The sequence below is a fragment of the Drosophila mauritiana genome, chromosome 3R (assembly GCF_004382145.1).
Source record: "Drosophila mauritiana strain mau12 chromosome 3R, ASM438214v1, whole genome shotgun sequence".
NCBI lineage: Eukaryota > Metazoa > Arthropoda > Insecta > Diptera > Drosophilidae > Drosophila > Drosophila mauritiana.
Window position 1 is genome coordinate 16,515,783 of NC_046670.1, and position 20,685 is coordinate 16,536,467.

Sequence of the window (20,685 nt, forward strand, 5' to 3'; positions counted from 1 at the left end):
TTGCATATCAACTATTCTCAAAAATCAAAAATCTCAGTAGCTTTTAAAAATTTGTACATACCTTCAGTGTTTTGTTTCGAAAGTACATGGTAATAATACAACATTTGGTGTAATTTTATTATATTTATTTTTTTTTGGTTTCAATTTGTTTTTATCAATTGATTTTCTAACAACTCTATACAAAAATTGTTTTTCTTAGCTTACAGATTTACAGAGCTTCACTTAAGGATTAAATACAATATCGTAGTGCTAATTAGGTGCTAATATTACAACAAAAAATGCATGAATGTTCCTGGTTCGTAAATGGAATTGTTAACTGCGCAAGCTAAGTCGAAGCATCACAAAAGAAAAGGGTAATAACAAAAACGGTTTAATTCCATAAGCCATCCTTGAGTTGGCTGTGTAAATGCTTGGACTCAAATGTCTAGCTCTTTGTACTATTTACTTCTGAGGCCTGATCATGTTCATTAGTCTGGTACGCTTCTTTTAAGTCTTATTGGTTTTCGGATCTTGTATTATTTGGAATTCGGATTTTGCTTACAAATTATTTTACATACATGTTACTTACATCTAGCCATAGTATACAAATTATTTTTTGCGTGTAAACTATTTACATACGGAACCGCCTTAATATAATATCCATATTATTAATTGACTGAACTTTCCGACAATAATTGTTGGTTTCCCATGTATATATAGTACAAATCGTATAAAAGTTCTGTAAAAATCATCAATATACCTCGCTTACGAATACTGGACCGGCAAGTATGTGTGATCAATTCTCTTTCAATTTTCTTAAATGTTAGCTGAAAATGTTCGCAACAAATGCAAATTGTCACCATGTGGTGTAATAATCAACAAAAGGTCGAAATATAAACCTACTGTTCACATTTCGTTGTCAAAATAATCGTTGTGTTGCACATTAATATTATTCTACGACTACGCGTGGAATCGTTTGTCATAAATGCATTGTCAAGTTTCTTATCGATTGAAGGATGAAAATTTATTTGTCAGTAGGGAGATCAAATCAAAAGTTGCAACTCAAACCAGCTCGAGTCTGGTAAAAAGTATTAACATGCTTCATGCGTCGTCAGTGGAACCTATTGAGTTTTTCTCCTCAAGCGTCAGGCGAATTAAAACGGAAATATCGTCAAGTGGAGCAATATCTCAGTTCTTTGGGAACATTATAATACAGATTTATTCGAGAAGCGACTATAGAAAGATTTAAATTAAGCAAAAACAAATGGGCACAAGCTATCTCTCGTTTTCAGTTGGCACAGGCTCTAATCGAGATTTAAAATCAAACAGCAGCCAAACTGAACTACAAATAAGAAGGGAGATTTAATAACAATTTGGGTTTTGCACACGAAACTGAAAACTGATATTCGATATTGGATGATGGGGCTTCTAGGATTACGTTTAAGCGTAGCATGGGTTTCTTAAATGCCAAAGGTCTTAAACTAATTGATTAATGTAATGGGTTTTTGGGCTGTGCCCCGCTCTAGATGACGCGGTTGACCAGCGGCATCTTGCGCCTGTTGTAGGTGGGCGGATGCTGCTGCGGCTGTATGACTTGCTGCACCTTCACTTTCTGGCCGTATTGCTGCTCCAACTCGCCAGCCGGTCCAATCGCATAGTTAATGTCGACGCGAGCCCGTTTCGATGCCGGCTGCTGGTGGTAGCCATCGGTGGCATTCAGATCGGCAGGGTTCAACTCAATGATGTGCTGCGCCTGGTCATTCGCGATGATTCGACGCACCGACTCCTTATCATCCTCTATGTCGATTTCGTCGTATAGATCGCCGACCTGAAGAATGAATGGGAATTATAAAATTGAACGTTAACGAATATTATTTTTCAAACTCACCTCTATATCGAAGTCGTTACTTTTTTGACCAAGTAGTGCATGGTTGATGGGTAGGTTGTTCGACTGGTTTCCGTTGGCATGACGCTCATCTTCGGCATCAAAATCGCCGATAATTTGCTCATCATCATCCCCGTCCTCCTCCTCGTCTTCATCGTCCTCTTCTACCAGCATAGCATCCACCATAGTGTCCTCGAATTCGTGTTCCTCCAGATCCGAAGACTCCTCAATTTCCGATTGCGAGTCCAGCTCTACATCCGAATCGGCCGATCCGTGCTTCATCTCTCCCCTTTCCAGGGACTCCAGATGCTGAGGATATACCATGGCTCCACGTATGGCAGCCGGATCCTTGCGTGACCACTTTTGCACCTCCTCGTCCATCTTGTTGATACGATCGGGATTCATGGCCCAACGGCAGCCCTTTCTCTGGTTGCCATTCGTCGCTGGTCTTTCGATCTTCTCAAAGCATTTGTTTAAAGACAGGTTGTGACGCACACTGTTCTTCCAGCCGCTGGGGGCATTCTCGAAGTACGGAAAATGCTGGCAGAGGAAACTATATATTTCCGAGACCGGAAGGGATCCTGCTCGCGAATTCTTGAGGGCCAAAGCGATGAGGCAGGAGTACGAGTAGGCTGGCTTGGGAAATGGACTGCCCACGGGTGGCAGCTTAACCTTCTGCTGCAGAGGCTTTACCAGGCCGGATCCAGCTCCGCTCGCATTGTTATTCGCTATGTTGACCAGGTTGCTAACATTCCCTAGGGGAGACGATGCAGATGAGGAGGACAGTGATGATGGTGATCCCAGGCTGTAGTTGCTCTGCATTTGATGATGCGGAGAGTTTGCCGCCGAAGCAATGCTCTTTGGTGTGGTGCTGGCCTGCAGTCCTCGCTTGTTTGAGTCCTCACGCTTGAGACCCATATTGGATCCTGCTCCTGGCGACATACCGCCAGGTGACTTAACCGAGGACGTTTGCTTCAGTTTCTGGTAAGCTGCACTGTTGGCAAAGGTTAACCCACCGATGCCGGGCGCCAGTTTAATGGTGTTGGTCGCCCCAACACTAGCATTTAGCAGTGTTGATCCTTTTCCCTTGCCCAGCTCCTCCAAGGAATTGGGCACTGGACTGGACTGTGCTTTACGCAGCTCTGTGACCAAATCCTTACGTACAGCATCCACGGCCGAGGAATTACGCCGTTGAAGCACCGAATTTGTGGCCATTGTGGCGGGCGCTGTGGTTCCGGTGCCCGTGACCACGGATATTTGCTTGGGAATGTGTGCCATAACCTGGTCCCGCCGCATGGAGCCTGCACTGACCTTCATCTGAGCCGGCGAAAATGTCAGGTGCGACTTGTGCTGATCCCTTTCGGCGCTGGGCGACGAGGGCACCGCTCCCGATCTTCCCTGTGTACTTGAGGCTGTCTTGTTTCTCTTTGGCGAGAACATTCCTGCGGAAGTCGAGTTTATCAGTGGCATTACGGAAATGGGGTTCACACAGGCCCCCAGATCCGCATAGTAATCGCTGTTGGACCACAAACTGGCTGACGACCCCATCCATTTCGCTGTGGGCGAGGCGTGGAGTCCACTGCTGGTCAGGAAATTCGCATTCGCATTGTAGGAAGCTGAATGGCTGCTGTTTCCATTGCTCTGGTTGTTGTTTATCGCGGATATAGCTTCCAGTGTTTGGTCCAGGGAAGAGGTCAAGTCGCTGCTGGAACTGCCCACCACATTGGCGATCTCTGCGCGGATGTCCACGTTCAGCATCTCCTGCATCGAGTCGGATACATAAAAGTCCAGCGAGGGTCCAGCCGCATCCTGCAGACCAGAAGTAAAATACATTTGGTTATAAATACAGTTAATACAAATATCTTAAATCTTGAAACTCCTAAAAAATAAGAAATTCGTTATATTTTTTATTTCAAATAACAAGCATTGCTATTGCATAAATTGCATACTATATGGGAATCAAGTATTTGCCCGCTCTGCAAGAATATACTATTTCATTTTATCCGCTACGCTTAGCACAAATCAAAACATAAACAAATCCAGAAACACGTACTGATCGTTTTCCCGCGCTTTTATTTTCCTAAGAACTCGTAGGTTACAATTCCTTTGCACACATATAGACGCACATATATGTGTGTATATAAGAACATACATACATATATTATAATGATTAAATCTGTAACACAAGTCGCTCGAATCTGGGTCCGAATACGAATCCGATATCCCCGTGCTGATATTTGTGGGGATCGTATAAGTTTTCATTTTCTACATGAGGCACGGACAACAACAATACACAAAATAGCAACAACAACAAATGAGGGACCACAGGAGCAACAGAGCCGAGTTCAAAACCAGTTTTGCGCGCCAAGGCAGGCAGGCTGTAAGAGGAAAAAAAAAAATAAACAAAACCGAAGCAGACGGCCAAAGGATAGGAAAAGGGAAAAAGTAGGGGGTTTGGATATTTCTGAGTTCCCTGTAGCACGCCCAACAACAACAGCAAAACAACGAAAATAACTCATGTTGCAACACCAGAACCAGTACAACAACAAAAGTACCAGCAACATGTAAACATTTTCTGAGAGTACATACAGTGGTGGCTAGCAAAATAAACACAACTTAAGTTATTGATAATCATTTCAGTCTAATAAAATTGTTTGAATGTTGAAACTTTTAAGAAACATTTAAGTAAAATAACAGAAATATTTCGATATTGGTTAAAATTTCTCGTGTAATCTTTAAAATGCTATTGTTTTGTCGCTCGCTGTATTTACACAACATAAACATATCGAAAAAAGTGGGAGGCAAAGGAAAAGGAGTCGAGGTCCAGGCCGCAGGAAGGCCACACAGCAGCAACAACAAAGTTGATGGCCAAACCGGATATCAGAAAAATTGAAAGTTGCAACACAATCGAGGAATCGCGGGGATCTTGCTGCGCCTGTGGTGTCGTAAGCTCTCTTCCTCCCGGCCAAAAGTGACTCACTTTTTGAATTTGAATGTGGATCTACATAAACCAATTCGAAAAAAAATTTAATCATTTTTGTAGTTGTTAACTATCTTTCCAAAATTTTCTTCAGTGTTGCGCGAGGCAAAAAGGGAATATTAAAGCCGTACAAAAACATAAAAACAGGGAAACTTCGCTTGCGCTGTTCTCAGTCGTTGTTGTTGTTGTTTTCCCCTTTTTTTCTCTATGTATGCGGCGAAGTTGAGAGAGACAGAGAGCGAGAGTAGACCATGACCAAGAGAGCCAGAAAGAGAGGGTAGGAAATTTACAAAAACATAGAACGTACACAACAGAGCTGCCACAGAGGCGAAGTTGCGACCTCTGTTGCGCGTACAGTACAGTAGGCAACAAAACATGCGGCGAGTTACTGAGAACGGAAAATACAAGGCGGCCAACAACAGAAACGAAGTAAAGCAAAAGCAGCAAAAACACAGCGGGTACTTTTGCTTTTTGCTGTTTTCGCTTGCGAACTTTGGTATTCTTTTCGGTTTTTATTCGCAGCTCTGTTGGCAAAATGTAATATGAAATTGGATGCTTTTCGTACTTTACAGTTTTTGGGCGGCTGTTAAAAGTGGCGCTGCTGTTAGATGCGGTGTGTGAGTGGGATGGCGAGAGCAAAATTGAGCGAAGTGGAGAGGGAGGGAGTTCAATGTCAAGGTGTCCTTGAAGCGGAGCAGAAAACACAAAACACTGACCTGACCCCAAAAAAGGGGGCGGGGTCCCTTGGTGACCCTCAACGAGGACGACTGAAGTGTTTTTGCTTTATGCGCGGGAAGGATGGAAAATCGATAGACAAGAGCATACATATACATACATAGACAAAGCGGAATGATGATATTTGTATGTATATTTGTACGTACATATAAAGTTTTCCACACGAGAGTGATAAGTTGCATAATTTAGCAGGATATCATAAATTGGTGCAGGCGCATGTTCGGGAGTCCTTTTATCAGACTGAAAAAGGCGGAGAGAACTGGGTGCTCCCCAAAGAAGCACCTTTATCCTGCTCACAACCCCTTCACCAAAAATACCCACCATTCCCCCCATTCCCCATTCCCAATGCGAAATCCCATGTGTCTGCGACGAAATAATCGGGATGTGAGGAATGCCAAAAGGGGCGATGCTGGGAATTCTGTGGATCCCTGTTTTGTCAGTTCGAAATTTCAAGTGGCATCCAAGTGCTTCCGCCCATTTTCCCATTATGCTATTGAAATGCACTTGGGGAAATGGGAAGTCACTAAATAAATGTAATGTAACAGGTGTGTTATTATAATAAAAGACATACATATAATGCAAATATAACTCTATTGTACTGAAACCACAAGATATTTGAGATAGCAACAAGTAATAGCTTTTCCTCGAGTGCTCGCTTTCCCATTCCAATCGTATTGCATTGGACCACCACTCCTAGTTGCATCTGAACCATTCCCTGCTTCCGCAGATGGCGCATCTGGCCCAAACAAAATCGAATTAGCTGGCGGCAGGTGTTTGGCCGATAAGCGAACAAGCGAGCCGGGCTAAAAGTCAGCAGTCGTTAATTCTTGCTTTTCGAATGCAGCCACCATGCAACATGCAACACAGTCGATAAAAGGGAAACTAGGAGGAGGAGCACTCACAAGTCAGGGAGCCTGAAGAAAGAAAACAGAAGACCGGGACAGCTGGCAATCTTCAGCAGCTGGTGGTTCTGGAGTTTCTCATTTTTTGGTTTTCAATTCGATTTGTATTGAGTGGCGATAAGAGTCAATGAAACAAAGTGTCCGTGATTTGGTTTAATTGATATTTGGACAGGGAGGATATACATAGGTTGCCGGAAAATGAGAAAGAGCAGACTGCAAATCTAGGTTGGGTGACCCAATCCATTATAATGATAAAGAGGCGAAATGCATCTGCCAATTCTCAGATCTTCCCATCATATCGTACGTTTGCTGAACCTAAGAAGATAATAGCCAAATAAATCAGTTGCCCCTTTGCATTTGAATGTATTATTAATGATATAACGAAACAAATCGATATGATTCAAACCTTAACTCTCCAAATCGCCAACCCTTCGCCCTAATCTACCCCAATTGGAATATGATTCACCAATTTCGTACAGATTTCATGCTGAATTATATGTTTTTGTTTGGCAAGTTCGGCAGCCCTTTAACCCTTTGCCACCAGTTAACCCGCATACTCAGCTCCAAACCCTTCCGCCTTCACCCCCGCAGTCATTAATTGAGCATTACAACCGGAATAGAACGCAGATGATATGATATGGCTCCATTGTGGGAGTTTTGCTCAACGTCGGTGCTTCCCCTTCTCAACTGGATGATTTTCTTCGACCTCCCCTCGCTAAATTCCTGCTCAAGTTGAGTGTGTGTGCGTTTCCCTGTCTGTGTGATAACCTTTTGGCCTGCCCTCTGTTGAATTGCCAGTTTCCAGTCGAAATTGGAGGAAAAGGGGCAGGGGAAGCGGACTCAGGCAGCTGCAACTCGAGGGTTGATAAGTCTCTAGTTTTGTTGTGTTGCTTGCGGTACAGTAAGCGATCGATTGAATGAATTACACCATTCAGAACTGAGGGCTTCTAATTACATGTATGTAAATTGGATGGTTTTTTAATATAATTTGATATCTTGAACCCTTCATATGCGTACGGGAATATTTTAATATATTTATGTATTTGTCATAACACTAGATGCACAAAAATATATCAATCTATGGGAATTTACGATTTGTGTATTTTAGAAGCTATCCGCATTATCGGTAGACCACTGTAGCTTCCTATTCTTCTTCCTGCCGTAAGCTGCAATTCCAGAACCAGAATCGTAAACAGTTTAGAATTGCATTCGCGCCAACGGAAAGCTAACTTCCTGGCTCTAATTAGTTTACAGCTCGGGCCTCCGGTGCCAAGGCATTGCCACTTTCCGCACCTTTTTTCAAATGGGGGCAAAACGAGGACAGTGTGCGGGTGAAGGGTTAATAAATCCCTCAGCACGAGAGACCTAATAAATCAACCGGCTTTCGAATGCGGCGTTCAGAAACACGAGGAAAAGGCCTAGCAAGTCAGTTTGAAAAGCCTGCCCACCTTTCTCTGCCCCCACACCTCAACTTTTGTATTTTTTTTCTGTTCTTACTTTTTTGCCCCCCCAAAAAATTCTCGAAAAAATGTGCCGAAATAAAAATGCATCGAACAGGCGAGCAAAGTTCACAGCAAGCTACTTTTGGCCATCGGTGGGATTAAAGGAAAATGCAAAAGTTGTCAGTAAAACTTCGACGAGGCCTACAGCCCCCACTCCTCCGGTAATTCAGCACCCCTCCTTCCCCCCATCGTAGGACATAAAAAGTTGTTGCTGCTCAGTTGCAGCTGCCTACAGTTGGCCTTTTCAAGTTGTGCAACGAACCAAGGAGCTGCCGACGAGGGTATTTTCGTCCTTTCTCGGCAGGATTCGTCACTGGCGATTGTTGTACGTGTTCTCCTGCATTTCCTGCATCTGCTTCGTTTCTTTTGTTGCACATATTTTCCATCTTTCTCCGCCTTTCACCTCCGAGGAAATCACTCTGCTGACACACAGAGAAAACACAAGAAGAGATGGCAAATAATGATGGGAGGAGGATGGTAAGGAGTGGAGTGCAATGGAATCCCTCACTCAGGTAAAACCAACGATTTCCGAGGACCTTTCTGGACGAATGTTCCCTGAGGTCATGAGCGCCCATTTGTAAATTACTTTATGGTGCAATAAAAGTCGCTTGCCTGAATTTCCGACCGATTCCCAACGCAAAGTAACATCCTTAAACACACAGGATGATCCAGGGTCGTAAATCGTTTTCAAATCTCTCGGTTTAGCGGGAAGTAAATCGGCAGATTCTTCGGGTTATTTCATTCATTAACTGCATGTGTTTTACGAAATCAGATTTGCCAAATGTTTATTTTTAGCCTGGAAATCCATTTGCTGAGGCTGTCAGGGTTTTTTGGGGCAATTAGTTGGTTTTGCTGAGGCATCTTACGATTTTTACGAAATATAAGCTCCATAACTTCTTTGTTCATTAACTTAATTGCCATACAAACCAGTTGGTTTCATGGAGATTTAAATTTTCTTATAGAAAGAAGAAAGGGATTAACTCAAAATGCTGATGACTTGTAGACACAAAATAATTTTATTTATATTTAAATTAGTCTATATATTACCCTGCAAAGTTTCAAGTATCTTTTTGGTATTGCAAGATTTAGCCGCTTTAGATCTTGACTTTCATATGGGTAATAGCAACTGCCCCCCACACGAGTGTTTGTACCAACATGTGTATGGGTGTGTGTGCGCTGGGGCCGTGAGAAAATCTATGCGGCATACAGCTGGGCGCTCATATTCGGCAGCAGAGCGAAATGCAGACAAGTGGCAGTCCTCCCACAGTCCTTGTGCGCCCATCTCTTTCCCACCTACTGCGCATTTTGGGGTAGGTGTGTCGCCACCCACTGAAATCGCCCCATTTGAAAGGCCCCGGTGGAAAGCGCGTTGAACTTTGAAGTTGCTCTTTGTTGGCTTTTTGCTTTGATTTTTGTTTCACTAATTTCTTTCTTTGCTGCCATGTTGCTGCAACAAAGGTTGCCGAAACCTCGGAGACGAAAGAGAACCGTGCGAAAGAGATGGAGAAGGTGGGAGAAAAGCTTTTGATGTGGGAATTATTGTCGACTGTTGCTTTTTGGTTTTCTTTTGTTCTCACACTCACACAAGCGTACAAGCTGAAACGATTTATTTTGTTTGCTTTTCTTTGTTCCCCTTCGCACACGCACACGTTTACTTCGAATTCGCAACACTTGTAGATTGTGCGTGCGTGTGTGTGTGTGTGTGTGTATGGAGTTGCATGTTGCAACTAACAGGCGCACGTGTTTTCCCTAGTCCTTACGTTTGATTTTCCATTTGAAAATATGCAAACTTTGTAGGAGGTCAGTTCTTCTGACGAACTGACGATTTAGGCGGTTAGTCTAGCCCAAACCTCACAGCCTTACCCCCACTTTCTGGCCCAAAATCATTTGCCACTTGGTTGGTCTGTGACTAAAACAGCCTAAAACAGATGAAAACCGAGAGATTCGAGGTGAACGCTTGGCCTTCAAAAAGTTTAAAACGCAAAAGCCGAAGAAGAGGCCCCCAGACGAAAAACTCAGCGAACCGGCGGAGAAACACACTAAAGGCCAAGGAAATAGGACTGCAAATTTAGTAACCTGTGCTAGACTGTAGAATGTGATAGGAAAATCGCCGTAACTCTACAGTGAATACTCGGCCAGATAAACTCTCTAACATTATACAAAAAATGTATGCCGATATAATTATCCTTATAGTTAAAAACATTCTTTGGTTCCTTCTCCTCTCTGTGTTTAATTAAAGAGTTCCTCTTTGAAAATGAATATAAGAAATTCTTAAACCTTATAAATTACAACAAATAATATATCCTAAGCTGTGCTATTGTTTCATCCGCCGCTGTGTGTGACGGAAAATAAATAAGCCAAATAATTGCGAATGGCTACAACAAAAGAAAGACTTGTGCTGGTTGCGCCAAAGTAAAATACTCCAAGTGACTTAATAATACAAGTAAAATAATACAGGCAATCCCCTTCCGTGAAAAGTGAATTGATGTCCACAATTAAGTGCGAATAACAGTCGCTTAACAGAGGTGAATTCTGCGGCTAGCCGAGTTAGTAACCCCCAAAATAAACAGCAGACTTCCTCAAACGCAATGGTATTACACTTCCATTATTTATTATCGGCGCTCCGCTGTTCCGGTTGTAATTAATCATAAGTTCATTGGGCGAAAAAGCAATTTTCAAAGTTTAACGATCAAATGTAAACACAGACACACACACAGAATCGTTAAACGCGGCGAGGGCGAATTGGCGAGTCAACAACAAAGCTTTGGAGCGAGCGAGGCGGGGAATATTTGGCCGCAGGGGCGAGCGAGATGGCGAGTGGAACCAAAGTTTCGCCGCCAAACTGTTCTTGGTGGTGGGTTTTGCTCGTCAGGTCGGTATGGGAACAGTTGGGGTGTGGGGAACGTGGAGACCGAACGTTAAATTCAAAAATTGCGAGTGTGTGGGTGCGTGTGGCCGGCCGGCGAAATGTTTGCGGAAAGTTATTATTCTCGCTCAGCTCGCCTTGTTTCTTTCAACTTACCGCATATTTGCTGAAGAATCCCTCGTGTATGCCGCTCGAATAATCCTCTAGTTCGAACATGTTGATATCTTTTATGTTTTTAGCATGCACTTTGTTTTGATCGATGTTTCCGCCTGGCGACGATTTCACCGGAATATCACCCGCCGCTCTGCTTCTTACTTTCAATTCCAATTAACGGTTCTATTTCGAAACAGCGCACAAAAAAATATATTCAGTGTAACACCGTTGTTCCTTGGCAATCCAAGCCGTGATCTCGGCACTTTTCAAATTCTACTTCCTCCAAAAGGACATGGCGCTCGCGCTCAATTTATCGCAGTTATCAGGAGCACACAATACCGGTCTCGTATTCGAAGTCGCGGAGCAACGATAAAACAAACCCGCCCGGTCAGAATTCGAACGAAAAATGAGAGCGCAGGAGACCGGTGTGACCGTAGCTCCCTTTTTGGAAAACGTTGACAATGCACGGCACCGCAACCGGTGGCAGGTTGGGAGCTCGGGTAACCGTTTAGCCGGGAAACTAACCCCGAGCTCGGGTAACCGTTTAGCCGGGAAACTAACCCTGAGTGTAACGGCTTTTTAAAAGGCAATCTTACTGTTCGTCATTCTTTATTATTAGAAAACCCGTTATTTTGGTTTTTGTTTAGAAAAAGAACTGTTTAACTAACATCAATTATGAAACTTAACTCAAAAACAAGAACAATTAACGCAACGTGATACAACTTATTTGGCTTCATTTTCGATCTTTTCCAGCTTTTTGAGACTTTTGCTTCTTTGTCGACTTCTTTAGGCTTGGTTTCATATTTGGATTTGCCTAAAATTAGAATGGTATAAATATTAAAACTCTAGATTTTTAGTGTACGTATCTTCATTTTACATTATCTTTGGTCGCTGCTTCTGGATTTGTGGAACTCATTTTGGATGACGGTAGTTTTTCGACCTTCTTTTTTGTGCCTGTTTTCTAAGCATTTTATATTTTGTAATATTTTAATATATGAATGAATATCTTTGGATATTTCTTACTTCATTTTCATTAGATTCTTGTGCCTCTACAAGATTTGCAGCCACCTTGACACACTGACGTGCAGCCTGCAGTTTCTTCACATTCTTCTTGGGCGCAGAGGGTCTTTCCTCATTCATTTCATTAGATGATTGTTCCGCCAGGAGATTTGCAGCCGCGTCGACGCACTGAAGTGCAGCCGGCGTTTTTTTCACATTCTTCTTGGGCGCAGGAGTTTCTTTGGACCTGGAAGATTCTATGGACCTCTCTGCTTCTGGACTTTGGACTGTGGAACTCAATTTGGAGTCCAGTTGCTTTCCATCCTTCTTTTTTGTGCCTGTTTTCTAAATATTTTATATTTTGTAATTTTTGAACAAATATTTATATATCTGTAAATATTTCTTACTTCATTTTCATTAGATGCTTGTTCCTCCAGAAGATTTGCAGTCACCTTGACACACTGACGTCCAGCCGGAAGTTTCTTTATATTCTTTTTGGGAGGTTCTTTGGTCCTCGAAGATTCTGCTACGATGTTCTGGTCAGATAAAGTCACCAGTTGGTTCTGCTTCATCCTGGCTGAACTGCGAGTAACCACCATTTTCGGTTCAAATATAAAGTAGAAAATTCAAAAAATCAAGATAATGGAAAATTGGTGTAGATTCAAGCGAAGTGCGATAAGATGTGGGAATTTTAGTAAAAAGGTAAAAAGGTTATTTGGTTAGTGGTGCGACACTAGACAACCAGGCTACTTCCAAACATGAACTCAAAAATTTCAAAATATCTGAAATATTTATCCCAAAGATATAATAACGACTTAAATTCAGTTCTTAGCTTGCAGTTAATTTATTAAAAATAATAGATACTACATATTCAGTATTCATATTGTGGAAAAATTACTGCTCCTCAAGCCAACGGCTGGAACTGCTATGGATTATTTTTACTGCAGAAGTTTCCTTGATCACCAACACGTAGCCAGCACTAGTCCAAACACTAGCTACGCGGACTCCAAACTTTTTACGCAATATGATTGGAGCCGGTCCCTTCAGAGCCGAGGGCTTCATTGACTTGACCTTCATTTTGGGAGATCGTTTGTAAGACTTCTCGTCGGTGTCCTCCAACTTCACGCGCTTCCTCATCTGTCGCAAGCCAATTGACACACGATTTCCAGATGTAACCTTCTTCCGAGCCGGTCCCTTCAGAGGTAAATGCTTCTTGCTCTGGACCTTCTTTTTGGGAGTTCTTTCGAATGATTTATCCAACTTAATGCGTTTCCTCATCTGTCGCAAACCTTTTCTCTCAAATTCTCCCGAGGGACCCGAGAAACTGAGCGAAATGCGTTTGCGCTTCATAGATTCTTTAAATTTGCTGGCCACAGAGGATTGCGACGAAGACAGCTTACGCCTCATGTTGCCTGAATTGATGCATGGATTAAAAGCAAATATCGAAATAGGATAACCAATCTTGAGAATAGAATAGCATTTTACTTACAAATTATTCGCAATGCAGAATGGTAAGCCATATGTGCCAGTGAAAATTTTTTACTAGTCGGAGAAGTTTCGAGCAACCAGCCTACTTTCCAGAAAATTGGTTAGTGATGGGAAAAACGTAAAGATGTGAGTTTTATCATAGGGTTACCATAATTCGATATGATGTCCCTTAATGTTCGGACCCCTAATAAAAAGTTTCGTCCTTCATTTTGTGTGTGTATCGATAGCTTTATTTTCTGTTTCTCACATGTTCAAAAAAAAAGGAAATTTCTTATATTGATGGTGCTCCGGGAACATTAAAATTAATTTTAATTGTTTTCATATCTTGATTGGATCAACAAACTTGCTCGCGTTAGCTGGATAAATCGGAAAGAATTCAACAAACAAATTTCGGAGGTATGTGCAAGTAATTGTGGTTAAGTGATGTGCAGTGAAACAAAATAATATATGGCAAAGAGCAAGGGCTTTCGTAACAAATAACTATAGAACAAATAATAGAATCAAATTCAATTGGGGAAATGCTAATGAAAAGAAACGACAACTAAAGTATGCATTGTGTACATTTAACATTTCCACTAATTTCTCTCTAAGTCTAATGTATCCTAAGATCTGCGAGCAAATATCTGCTCCTTGAAGCGCAGCGCCGCCTGTTTGGCGGAATTGTGTTCGACCTTTGGTGCTGGGTGCTTGGCCCGCTTCCTTGACATCCCGGAAGGTCCTGGCTCCTCGCGGAACCCATGCATTTTCGGTGTGGGCGGCAGCTCGCGGAAATACTTCTGTTTGGGTGTGCATGGCTCAACTCGAACCATGCCCGAACTGGTCTTAATCAGCTCGATTTTTGGAACTTTATTGGGGGGCTCATCGACCACCGTCACGTAGCCAGCATTTGTTCGAATACGATGGCCGTGGTTCTCCTCATCGGAGCTCTTCAGCGGTGACGCCTCCTGGGGCTTTTGCTTTTTTCCCTTCTTCTGTTTGGCTGATTTCTTGTCCACCAATGGCGGCTGTGGCGACAATTTACGCGAGAGCGTGCGTGGCTGCGTAGGAGCAGGGACTTTTGGTTATACTCTTGTCTGTCAGGCGACTAACTAACGCTTACCTCTGCGTCGCTGGCTTTTGGCGGCGCCAGAAGATTAACAGCATGACTCACAGCCTGACGCGCTGCCTGTAGGCGCTTTACATCCTTCTTCAGCGCCGGTGGCTGCTTGGATGATTTCGTTGTAATGGTTTCCGATTCTGAGCCCATGGTGACCAATGGCTTGGATGGCGCTTGCGCAGCCAGTCGCTTTGGCTTCTTTTGCTTCGCTCCGCTGGCAAGATACTGTAAGGAATAAGCGAATTTAGTGTGAATGGTAAAGGAGATTTTTTATTTAAGGAACTGACCTCTTTCTTTTCCTTTAACTTAGCCTCGTTGGCAGCTTCCAGGAGGTTGTGACAGTATGCCAAGTAATATTCGGCAGTCTTCTTCACCTTGACCGGCGCCATTCCTTTCGGTTTTGAAGTCACAATTTCTGTAGGCCTTTCCTCGGATGGCGGTGAATCGCAAGTTTTCGGCTTCTCCATAGGAAGCTCCTCTACGGCGACAGTTTCTTTTTCTTCAGGTGATTCCGAAGCTGCTGGTTTCTCAGGGGAAGTATCCGCCGTTTCTTCATTAGGAACTTCACTTTTCGAGACTTCCCCGTCGCTCTGATGTTCCTCGGCGACAGTCATTGTCTCGATTTCGTTGTCCTCCTCCAAGGAATCCGTGGAAGCACCATGTGAGCTCTTAAGGCGCTTGCGCTCGTGCTGGATCTCCATTTCCTCAAGATCCTCTGGTGCGCCTGATAGGCTTTTCGACAGGCGCTTGCGCTTGTTTTTCTGCCGCTTTTTCTCGGCCACCATGTCAACAAAGGACTGAGAGGGGCAGAAGTCACTGCCAACTTCAACCAGTTCACTACGGCGTCTCAGCTTGGACTTCTTGGTTGCCAGCTCGGGACTGGGGACATATAATGACTGGCGGCGGGATTTCTGTAGAGGGTTAAACATTTTTTGCAAATGGCTCAAATCACTAGAGGCCAATTCGGCGAGGAGAGCTTCTTCATCCGCAGTGGAAATTGTGGATTTTTTGATTGTTGGAGGGCTTTTGCTTTCAGATGGTTTACCTTCATCAGACTTCTCATTTTCGGCTTGTTTGTCTTTATCAGACTCCTCGTTTTTATCGGCCTCCTTAGGGTCCTCAGTTTCATAATAATCCATTATATCGTTTACGCTTTTGTTGCCCTTGGCTGCAGACATTTGGGCCATGAAAGATGTAGATTTTTTAATTTCGGAATGGTTTTCGCTTTCAGCTGGTTTATCTGCATCAGTTTCGTCTTGCTCTTGCTTTTCCCCGTCATCGGAATCTACTATTTCGTACAGGCTTCTGTTGCTCTTGGCTTCAACCTTGTCCGTCTTCTCCTCCTCGTCGTTATCTGATGAGTCCACCTCCATGACACTGATATCGAGTTGCGTTTCTGTCTTGTTGAACCGCTCCGATTTGTTCAGTTCGTTGAGAGCGACTTGGCGAGATCTTTCCAGCTCGGTTTCCGAGATGGAAGATTTTTCCTCACTGGCGTTCAACAGTTGGGCTGCTTCGCTTAATTTACTGGCATTGGATGAGCAGTTGCTTTGGTTTTTAGGCTTGTCTGTTTTGTCCTTACTGGAATCATTGCCCTGAACTTTAACATGTTCTTCATCACTGGAGCTCGCTATAGCAATGCGGCGACGTTTCACGCTAGAACTCTCAGCTTGTTCAGATTCTTCAGCATCTTCAATTTCATCCTCGCCGGAGGAGTAGCAAAGCTGTCCTAAATCCTCCTCATCTTCGTTGTCCGATACAATAAACGAATCGTCGCCATCAGATTCTTCTGGGGTAGACTCCTCAGTATCCTTACTGCCAACGGACTCCCCATCGATTGGAATTTTATTCTCCTCCATTTCCCGGCGAATCGAACTGTCCATTGAATCTCCAGACTTGTAATCTTCCCCAGCATCTTCAGCTTCTAGGGCCACAAATTCGGAAATGGGTTTGTCTTCTTCGTGCTCCTCCTCGTTTTCTCCTTCACCCTCTTGGTCTTCAACATCTTCCTCAAAGCATTCTAGCCCAGCCAGGATTTTATTCTCAGACTTTTGCTTTGACATGCGTGATTGTTCCATCATCTCATCCTCAGCATTCTTTGATTCCAGCTCATCGAATGGCTTGATAGCATCAATTTGAGGAGGTGCTGGATGCAATTCCTTCGTGCTGTTGGACAGACCACGCTCCTGATCTTTGAATATTGGTGTGGAACTATATCGACCCTTTTGGAGAGCCAGTTTTAAGGGCGTCTCCGGCTTGGGAGTCAGAATGCGACAAACTGACACCTTCTCACGTCCTGGAGTCTTGGGAAACCGTTTCTTTTCTACCTCTATGTCATCAGTGTTAAAGTTGTTGAAGTCAACCGATTTTTTTTGCTCCACAGCAGGGGAACGCACAGCACGAGCTCTTATGCCGGAAGTTATGTCCGGCAGATGTTTACCCTCGGTAACATCGATTTCGTTTTGCTTCTCATCATCCAATGAATCATCTGGGTGTACTTCCTTACCGTCTTCGACATTTTCTTTATTTTTTGGAGCTTCCGACGGAAGTACCGGCTCATCGTCGTCGAGGTCTACAAACTCCAGTTCATTTGGTTTCTCTACTGGCTCATCGTTTTGTGGCTCGAACTGAACAATCGAATCTTCTGCATCTAAAAACTCTTGGTCCTCCATGGACTCATCTTTTTCTGGGCTTGTGTCCATTAAGTCAATAGTAGAAACGTTTTGTGCAGTAGCTCTTTTCTTTTCCATTTGAGGAGAATCAATTAGCTTATGAGTTTCTACTTTGCTTTCAATTTTAGGAGGTTCAACCTTCTGGGGAGTTTCAGTTTTCGTTTTAATTTCATTGTCTACCCCAACGGGCTCGCTGTTTTCTTTAATTTCAGAAGTGGCAACAGGATGAACTTTCTGCGGAGTCTCGATTTTTCTTTGAACTTTAGGAGACTCGACGCGTGATGTTTCGAACACATCATCCATGTTTTCTTCAATTTTCTTGGATGTCGCGATTGGAGTTTTTTTTGTAGTTGTATCTGCGCTCTCATCAGTGTGAAGAGCTTTACTTGAACTTTGAAGTTTCGAAAGTGTGGTAAATGCCTTCAGGAATGGTTGTTTGCCAGCATCCTTGGCAGGTTGAGCTGATTCTTGTGTTTCTGGTGTCTGTGAATGGGCTGCAGCGATAGATTTATTTTGCTCCTCAACAGCTCCCTTATCCTTGAGTTCATCCGGTACAATCAATTGCTGTGCCTTTCCCATCATGCCAGAGAATTTTTCCATTGAAAGTTTCTCTAGCTTTACGGCCACCTTGGGAGTGGTTTTAATATGGGGTTTAGCCTTCGCTGGCTCGACATCTGATGCTTTTTGCTCAACTTTGGGTGAATCGTTAAGATCACGAGGCGTATTACTGGACGAACGAGTTGCCATTGGTGGAGTCTGAGACATAGAACGCGTCACTCGTTTCTCATCACTCTGCTGATTGGGTGTGACTGTTCGCTTTGGACTCGGACTGACACTGGGCTTCCGCTGTGCCTTACCCTTGTCGTCCTTGGGCACAAGACTTGTACTGGGGCTGGGCTTTTCCTGCGTGACCTCATTTTCCTCCGGTTCCTCTGTTAGTGTAAGCTGTTGGCGCACAGATCTGGTGTTTTTAGCTGGCGTGCGAGTTGGCCTTTTCACGGAAGAGGGCGTCGTCGGCTCGGGAGTCTCACCGCGTGCCAAGGACGCGCGCCTGGTCCGTGTTGGAGTCCTCACATCTAAAGTGGACGAGTTCAGACGTGTGCGGCGTGTGGCACGTGGCGAAGCGGCAGCTTTAAATGCGAGAAATCATTGTCTTAGACTTGAAAAAACTGGGATCCGAGTTGGGCCACAACTTACCGAGTTCTGCCGCCGTATCCAACTGCGGAGTGCTCGGACGGCTGTCCGTATCCAGAAGGGACAAGCGACGAGTTCGAGCACGGGTCACTACCATATTTATTGGATTAAACGGATAAGGAAATAATGTTAACGAATAAGTTTTATTCGATCGAATGAAAAGACGAGCAGCTTGAGAAAGGAGCCCCTCGATAATGGCTGACTTTGGAGCACCGGTTTACTTGTCCCGTTGCTTTTGTAGCACAGCACGCTGAGATCCACTCACCACGCTTTCCATCTGCGTTCTCCGTATTATCATCCATTTGGCCCGGCTCTTTTGTTTTTCGCACACAACAATTAATTGAAATCAAGAGAGTTTCGAACCCGCATGCAAATTATAACAAAGAAATAGAAACGAAGACGCCAAGACGCCGAGCCAAAAAAGTGAATTTCACATGTGCCGCAAACTGCGATGTTCTCTAACACTGCAACCGGCTGTTGAGCATTTGTGTGGCGGCCGTTAGAATTCAAACTAGTATAGTTTCGGGGCTGAATTCGTTGTGCTGATAGCCTAACATCACCTTCAGCTGATAACTTATCTTATTTATTTTAAATTAGGTTGTTATCTTTTTATTTAACGTGCAAAATCACTTAATAGTTCTTCCAATTCAGACGTTGTGCAACATTGGCCTGTTTGGGCACCGATAAAGTGGCCGATATCTTTAAACCGGAATTATCGCCACATCTAAATTTAAACCATGACCAAACCGCCTAAAGACTTATTGTAATGAACGGTTGAATAATTGGATATTATTATTATTTTATTATACAATCGTATGTATTTATAAAAGTACAAATATTTGACGTGCTATGGCTTCCAACAATTATTTGTATTTTTAAACAAAGAGTATTTTTTTAATCAAATCAATAATAAATTGTAATTTCTACTCATTTCCTTAGAGATTACATTCGTTATCTAGGCTATTAACATTACGTTAAAAACATAATGAAATGCTAAAGCATATTTTGCTTTGCTAACTCCGGATTGAACTGGCTGTTGTACTTCTGGACAACTTTAGGCGTCGCAGCCGGAGTGGATGCTGCACTGGCAGCCACCGGCAGCTCCTTGGGTGCGAACAGAGCCTCGGAACGCTGGCGCTCAGCTGTTTCCCGTCGCATGCGCTCCCTTCTTAGCGTCTCGAGCTTTTCTCGTTTTATGCGTTCCTCGGCCAAAAGGGTCTCCTTTGAACCATTTTTGCTCTTGTGCTTCTTGTGCTTACTATTTTTCTTATCCTTCTTGGATTTCTTGTCCTTGTGGGGTATTGAAGGTTCTTGAGAAGGCGTAGGTGTCCTTTCGCGAATTCTTTTTGTGGCCTTTTTGGGATCCTTTTTCTCTGGAGGCAACAAAGCATTGATTAGGGTCAGAGGATCGTGGGCTAGCTTTTGCTTGAGATGAGTTTCAATAGGAGTAGCATCCCCCACTTCTGGTCTTTTGGGGGCTAACTCGTACCAGCTGCGCACTTTCAAAGCTTCATTGGTGTCCTGGCCCAAGTATGTGAGGTAGCCGATCTGCTTCTCATACTTCTCCTGCTCCTCCTTTTGCTCCTTTTCCAAGTCTTTGTTAGTCGTCTTCACTCTCGCCTTGTAGTCCGCAAAGAGATCCACCCCTTTGGTTGTTTCAGTACTGCATTCTGGCTCCTCTCGAGATTCCTTGGAGACCTTCTCCGGCAAGCCTGATTGGCGGCGCAGGAAGTTGATTCGCGCCTCGCTTTCCTATTTGACAAAAGAACCCATTAATATGTTAAATTGACGTTATTTGGGCCATACCCACAGCAAATTCCAATTTCTCCTGGCGGACTTTTTCTTCCGCTGCGGCAGCCGCTTGATCCCGGCGCACGCGGGCAATGTTCTCCTTGGTACGCACATGCCAGCTATGAAATACACATGAATTGAGAAGAGGTATCTTTAGAATCAGTATAAAACATACCGTTTTTTTGGTAGAATATTCATTTTATTTCCACTTTGTTGACATTCCTGGAATCGATTACTCGATAGGCATCTCTACCTATCGATGGCTCTGACTTATCGAATGCCCTAAGCGTAGTAGGCCAAATTTGTTGCTCTCTAGTTTGCAAAGTGGACTATTTTATTTATTTTTTAAATGTATTTACTTTGCTGACTTGACGTGGCCACACCCACTTACACTCGCGCGCCCCCTGGGCACTCGATTAATTTTTGACATTCACAGGCGATTG

The 20,685-nt window shown here is 43.6% G+C and overlaps 5 protein-coding genes across 5 annotated transcripts; all 5 read right to left on the minus strand.

Moving 5' to 3' along the window:
- Positions 1-431: 431 nt before the first annotated feature.
- Positions 432-11,407, minus strand: LOC117143050. Its single transcript, XM_033307499.1, has 3 exons — positions 11,006-11,407; positions 1,868-3,673; positions 432-1,807 (listed from the first exon to the last, which is right to left on the minus strand). The coding sequence occupies exons 1-3, from the start codon at positions 11,063-11,065 to the stop codon at positions 1,502-1,504; spliced, it is 2,172 nt and encodes a 723-aa protein (XP_033163390.1). The 5' UTR covers positions 11,066-11,407; the 3' UTR covers positions 432-1,501.
- A 200-nt stretch (positions 11,408-11,607) lies between these two features.
- On the minus strand, positions 11,608-12,726 carry LOC117144199 (protein slender lobes). Its single transcript, XM_033309248.1, has 4 exons — positions 12,409-12,726; positions 12,026-12,346; positions 11,880-11,963; positions 11,608-11,816 (listed from the first exon to the last, which is right to left on the minus strand). The coding sequence occupies exons 1-4, from the start codon at positions 12,598-12,600 to the stop codon at positions 11,736-11,738; spliced, it is 678 nt and encodes a 225-aa protein (XP_033165139.1). The 5' UTR covers positions 12,601-12,726; the 3' UTR covers positions 11,608-11,735.
- A 95-nt stretch (positions 12,727-12,821) lies between these two features.
- On the minus strand, positions 12,822-13,664 carry LOC117142932 (slender lobes-like protein). Its single transcript, XM_033307232.1, has 2 exons — positions 13,491-13,664; positions 12,822-13,413 (listed from the first exon to the last, which is right to left on the minus strand). The coding sequence occupies exons 1-2, from the start codon at positions 13,519-13,521 to the stop codon at positions 12,896-12,898; spliced, it is 549 nt and encodes a 182-aa protein (XP_033163123.1). The 5' UTR covers positions 13,522-13,664; the 3' UTR covers positions 12,822-12,895.
- A 32-nt stretch (positions 13,665-13,696) lies between these two features.
- LOC117142931 (protein slender lobes) lies at positions 13,697-18,899 on the minus strand. The gene is made up of 5 exons (XM_033307231.1): positions 18,717-18,899; positions 18,455-18,541; positions 14,873-18,387; positions 14,589-14,810; positions 13,697-14,526 (listed from the first exon to the last, which is right to left on the minus strand). The coding sequence occupies exons 1-5, from the start codon at positions 18,751-18,753 to the stop codon at positions 14,092-14,094; spliced, it is 4,296 nt and encodes a 1,431-aa protein (XP_033163122.1). The 5' UTR covers positions 18,754-18,899; the 3' UTR covers positions 13,697-14,091.
- Positions 18,900-19,233: 334 nt separating this feature from the next.
- On the minus strand, positions 19,234-20,516 carry LOC117144817 (leukocyte receptor cluster member 1 homolog). The gene is made up of 3 exons (XM_033310200.1): positions 20,418-20,516; positions 20,262-20,361; positions 19,234-20,203 (listed from the first exon to the last, which is right to left on the minus strand). Exons 1-3 carry the CDS (start codon positions 20,438-20,440, stop codon positions 19,445-19,447), a joined length of 882 nt encoding a protein of 293 aa, XP_033166091.1. The 5' UTR covers positions 20,441-20,516; the 3' UTR covers positions 19,234-19,444.
- Positions 20,517-20,685: the final 169 nt, after the last annotated feature.

Coding starts and splice junctions, on each gene's coding strand:
- LOC117143050 (XM_033307499.1), bottom strand. CDS start 11,065: ATGTTCGAACTAGAGGATTATTCGAGCGGCATACACGAGGGATTCTTC. Junction 3,674..11,005: donor GATTCTTCAGCAAATATGCG/GTAAGTTGAAAG, acceptor TCTGGTCTGCAG/GATGCGGCTGGACCCTCGCT. Junction 1,808..1,867: donor GTAACGACTTCGATATAGAG/GTGAGTTTGAAA, acceptor TTCATTCTTCAG/GTCGGCGATCTATACGACGA.
- LOC117144199 (XM_033309248.1), bottom strand. CDS start 12,600: ATGGTGGTTACTCGCAGTTCAGCCAGGATGAAGCAGAACCAACTGGTG. Junction 12,347..12,408: donor AAGCATCTAATGAAAATGAA/GTAAGAAATATT, acceptor TAAAATATTTAG/AAAACAGGCACAAAAAAGAA. Junction 11,817..11,879: donor AAGCAGCGACCAAAGATAAT/GTAAAATGAAGA, acceptor TTCTAATTTTAG/GCAAATCCAAATATGAAACC.
- LOC117142931 (XM_033307231.1), bottom strand. CDS start 18,753: ATGGATGATAATACGGAGAACGCAGATGGAAAGCGTG. Junction 18,388..18,454: donor GGATACGGCGGCAGAACTCG/GTAAGTTGTGGC, acceptor TCGCATTTAAAG/CTGCCGCTTCGCCACGTGCC. Junction 14,811..14,872: donor AGTTAAAGGAAAAGAAAGAG/GTCAGTTCCTTA, acceptor TATTCCTTACAG/TATCTTGCCAGCGGAGCGAA.
- LOC117142932 (XM_033307232.1), bottom strand. CDS start 13,521: ATGGCTTACCATTCTGCATTGCGAATAATTT. Junction 13,414..13,490: donor TTCTGCATTGCGAATAATTT/GTAAGTAAAATG, acceptor GCATCAATTCAG/GCAACATGAGGCGTAAGCTG.
- LOC117144817 (XM_033310200.1), bottom strand. CDS start 20,440: ATGAATATTCTACCAAAAAAACG. Junction 20,362..20,417: donor AATATTCTACCAAAAAAACG/GTATGTTTTATA, acceptor TGTATTTCATAG/CTGGCATGTGCGTACCAAGG. Junction 20,204..20,261: donor AGGAGAAATTGGAATTTGCT/GTGGGTATGGCC, acceptor TTTGTCAAATAG/GAAAGCGAGGCGCGAATCAA.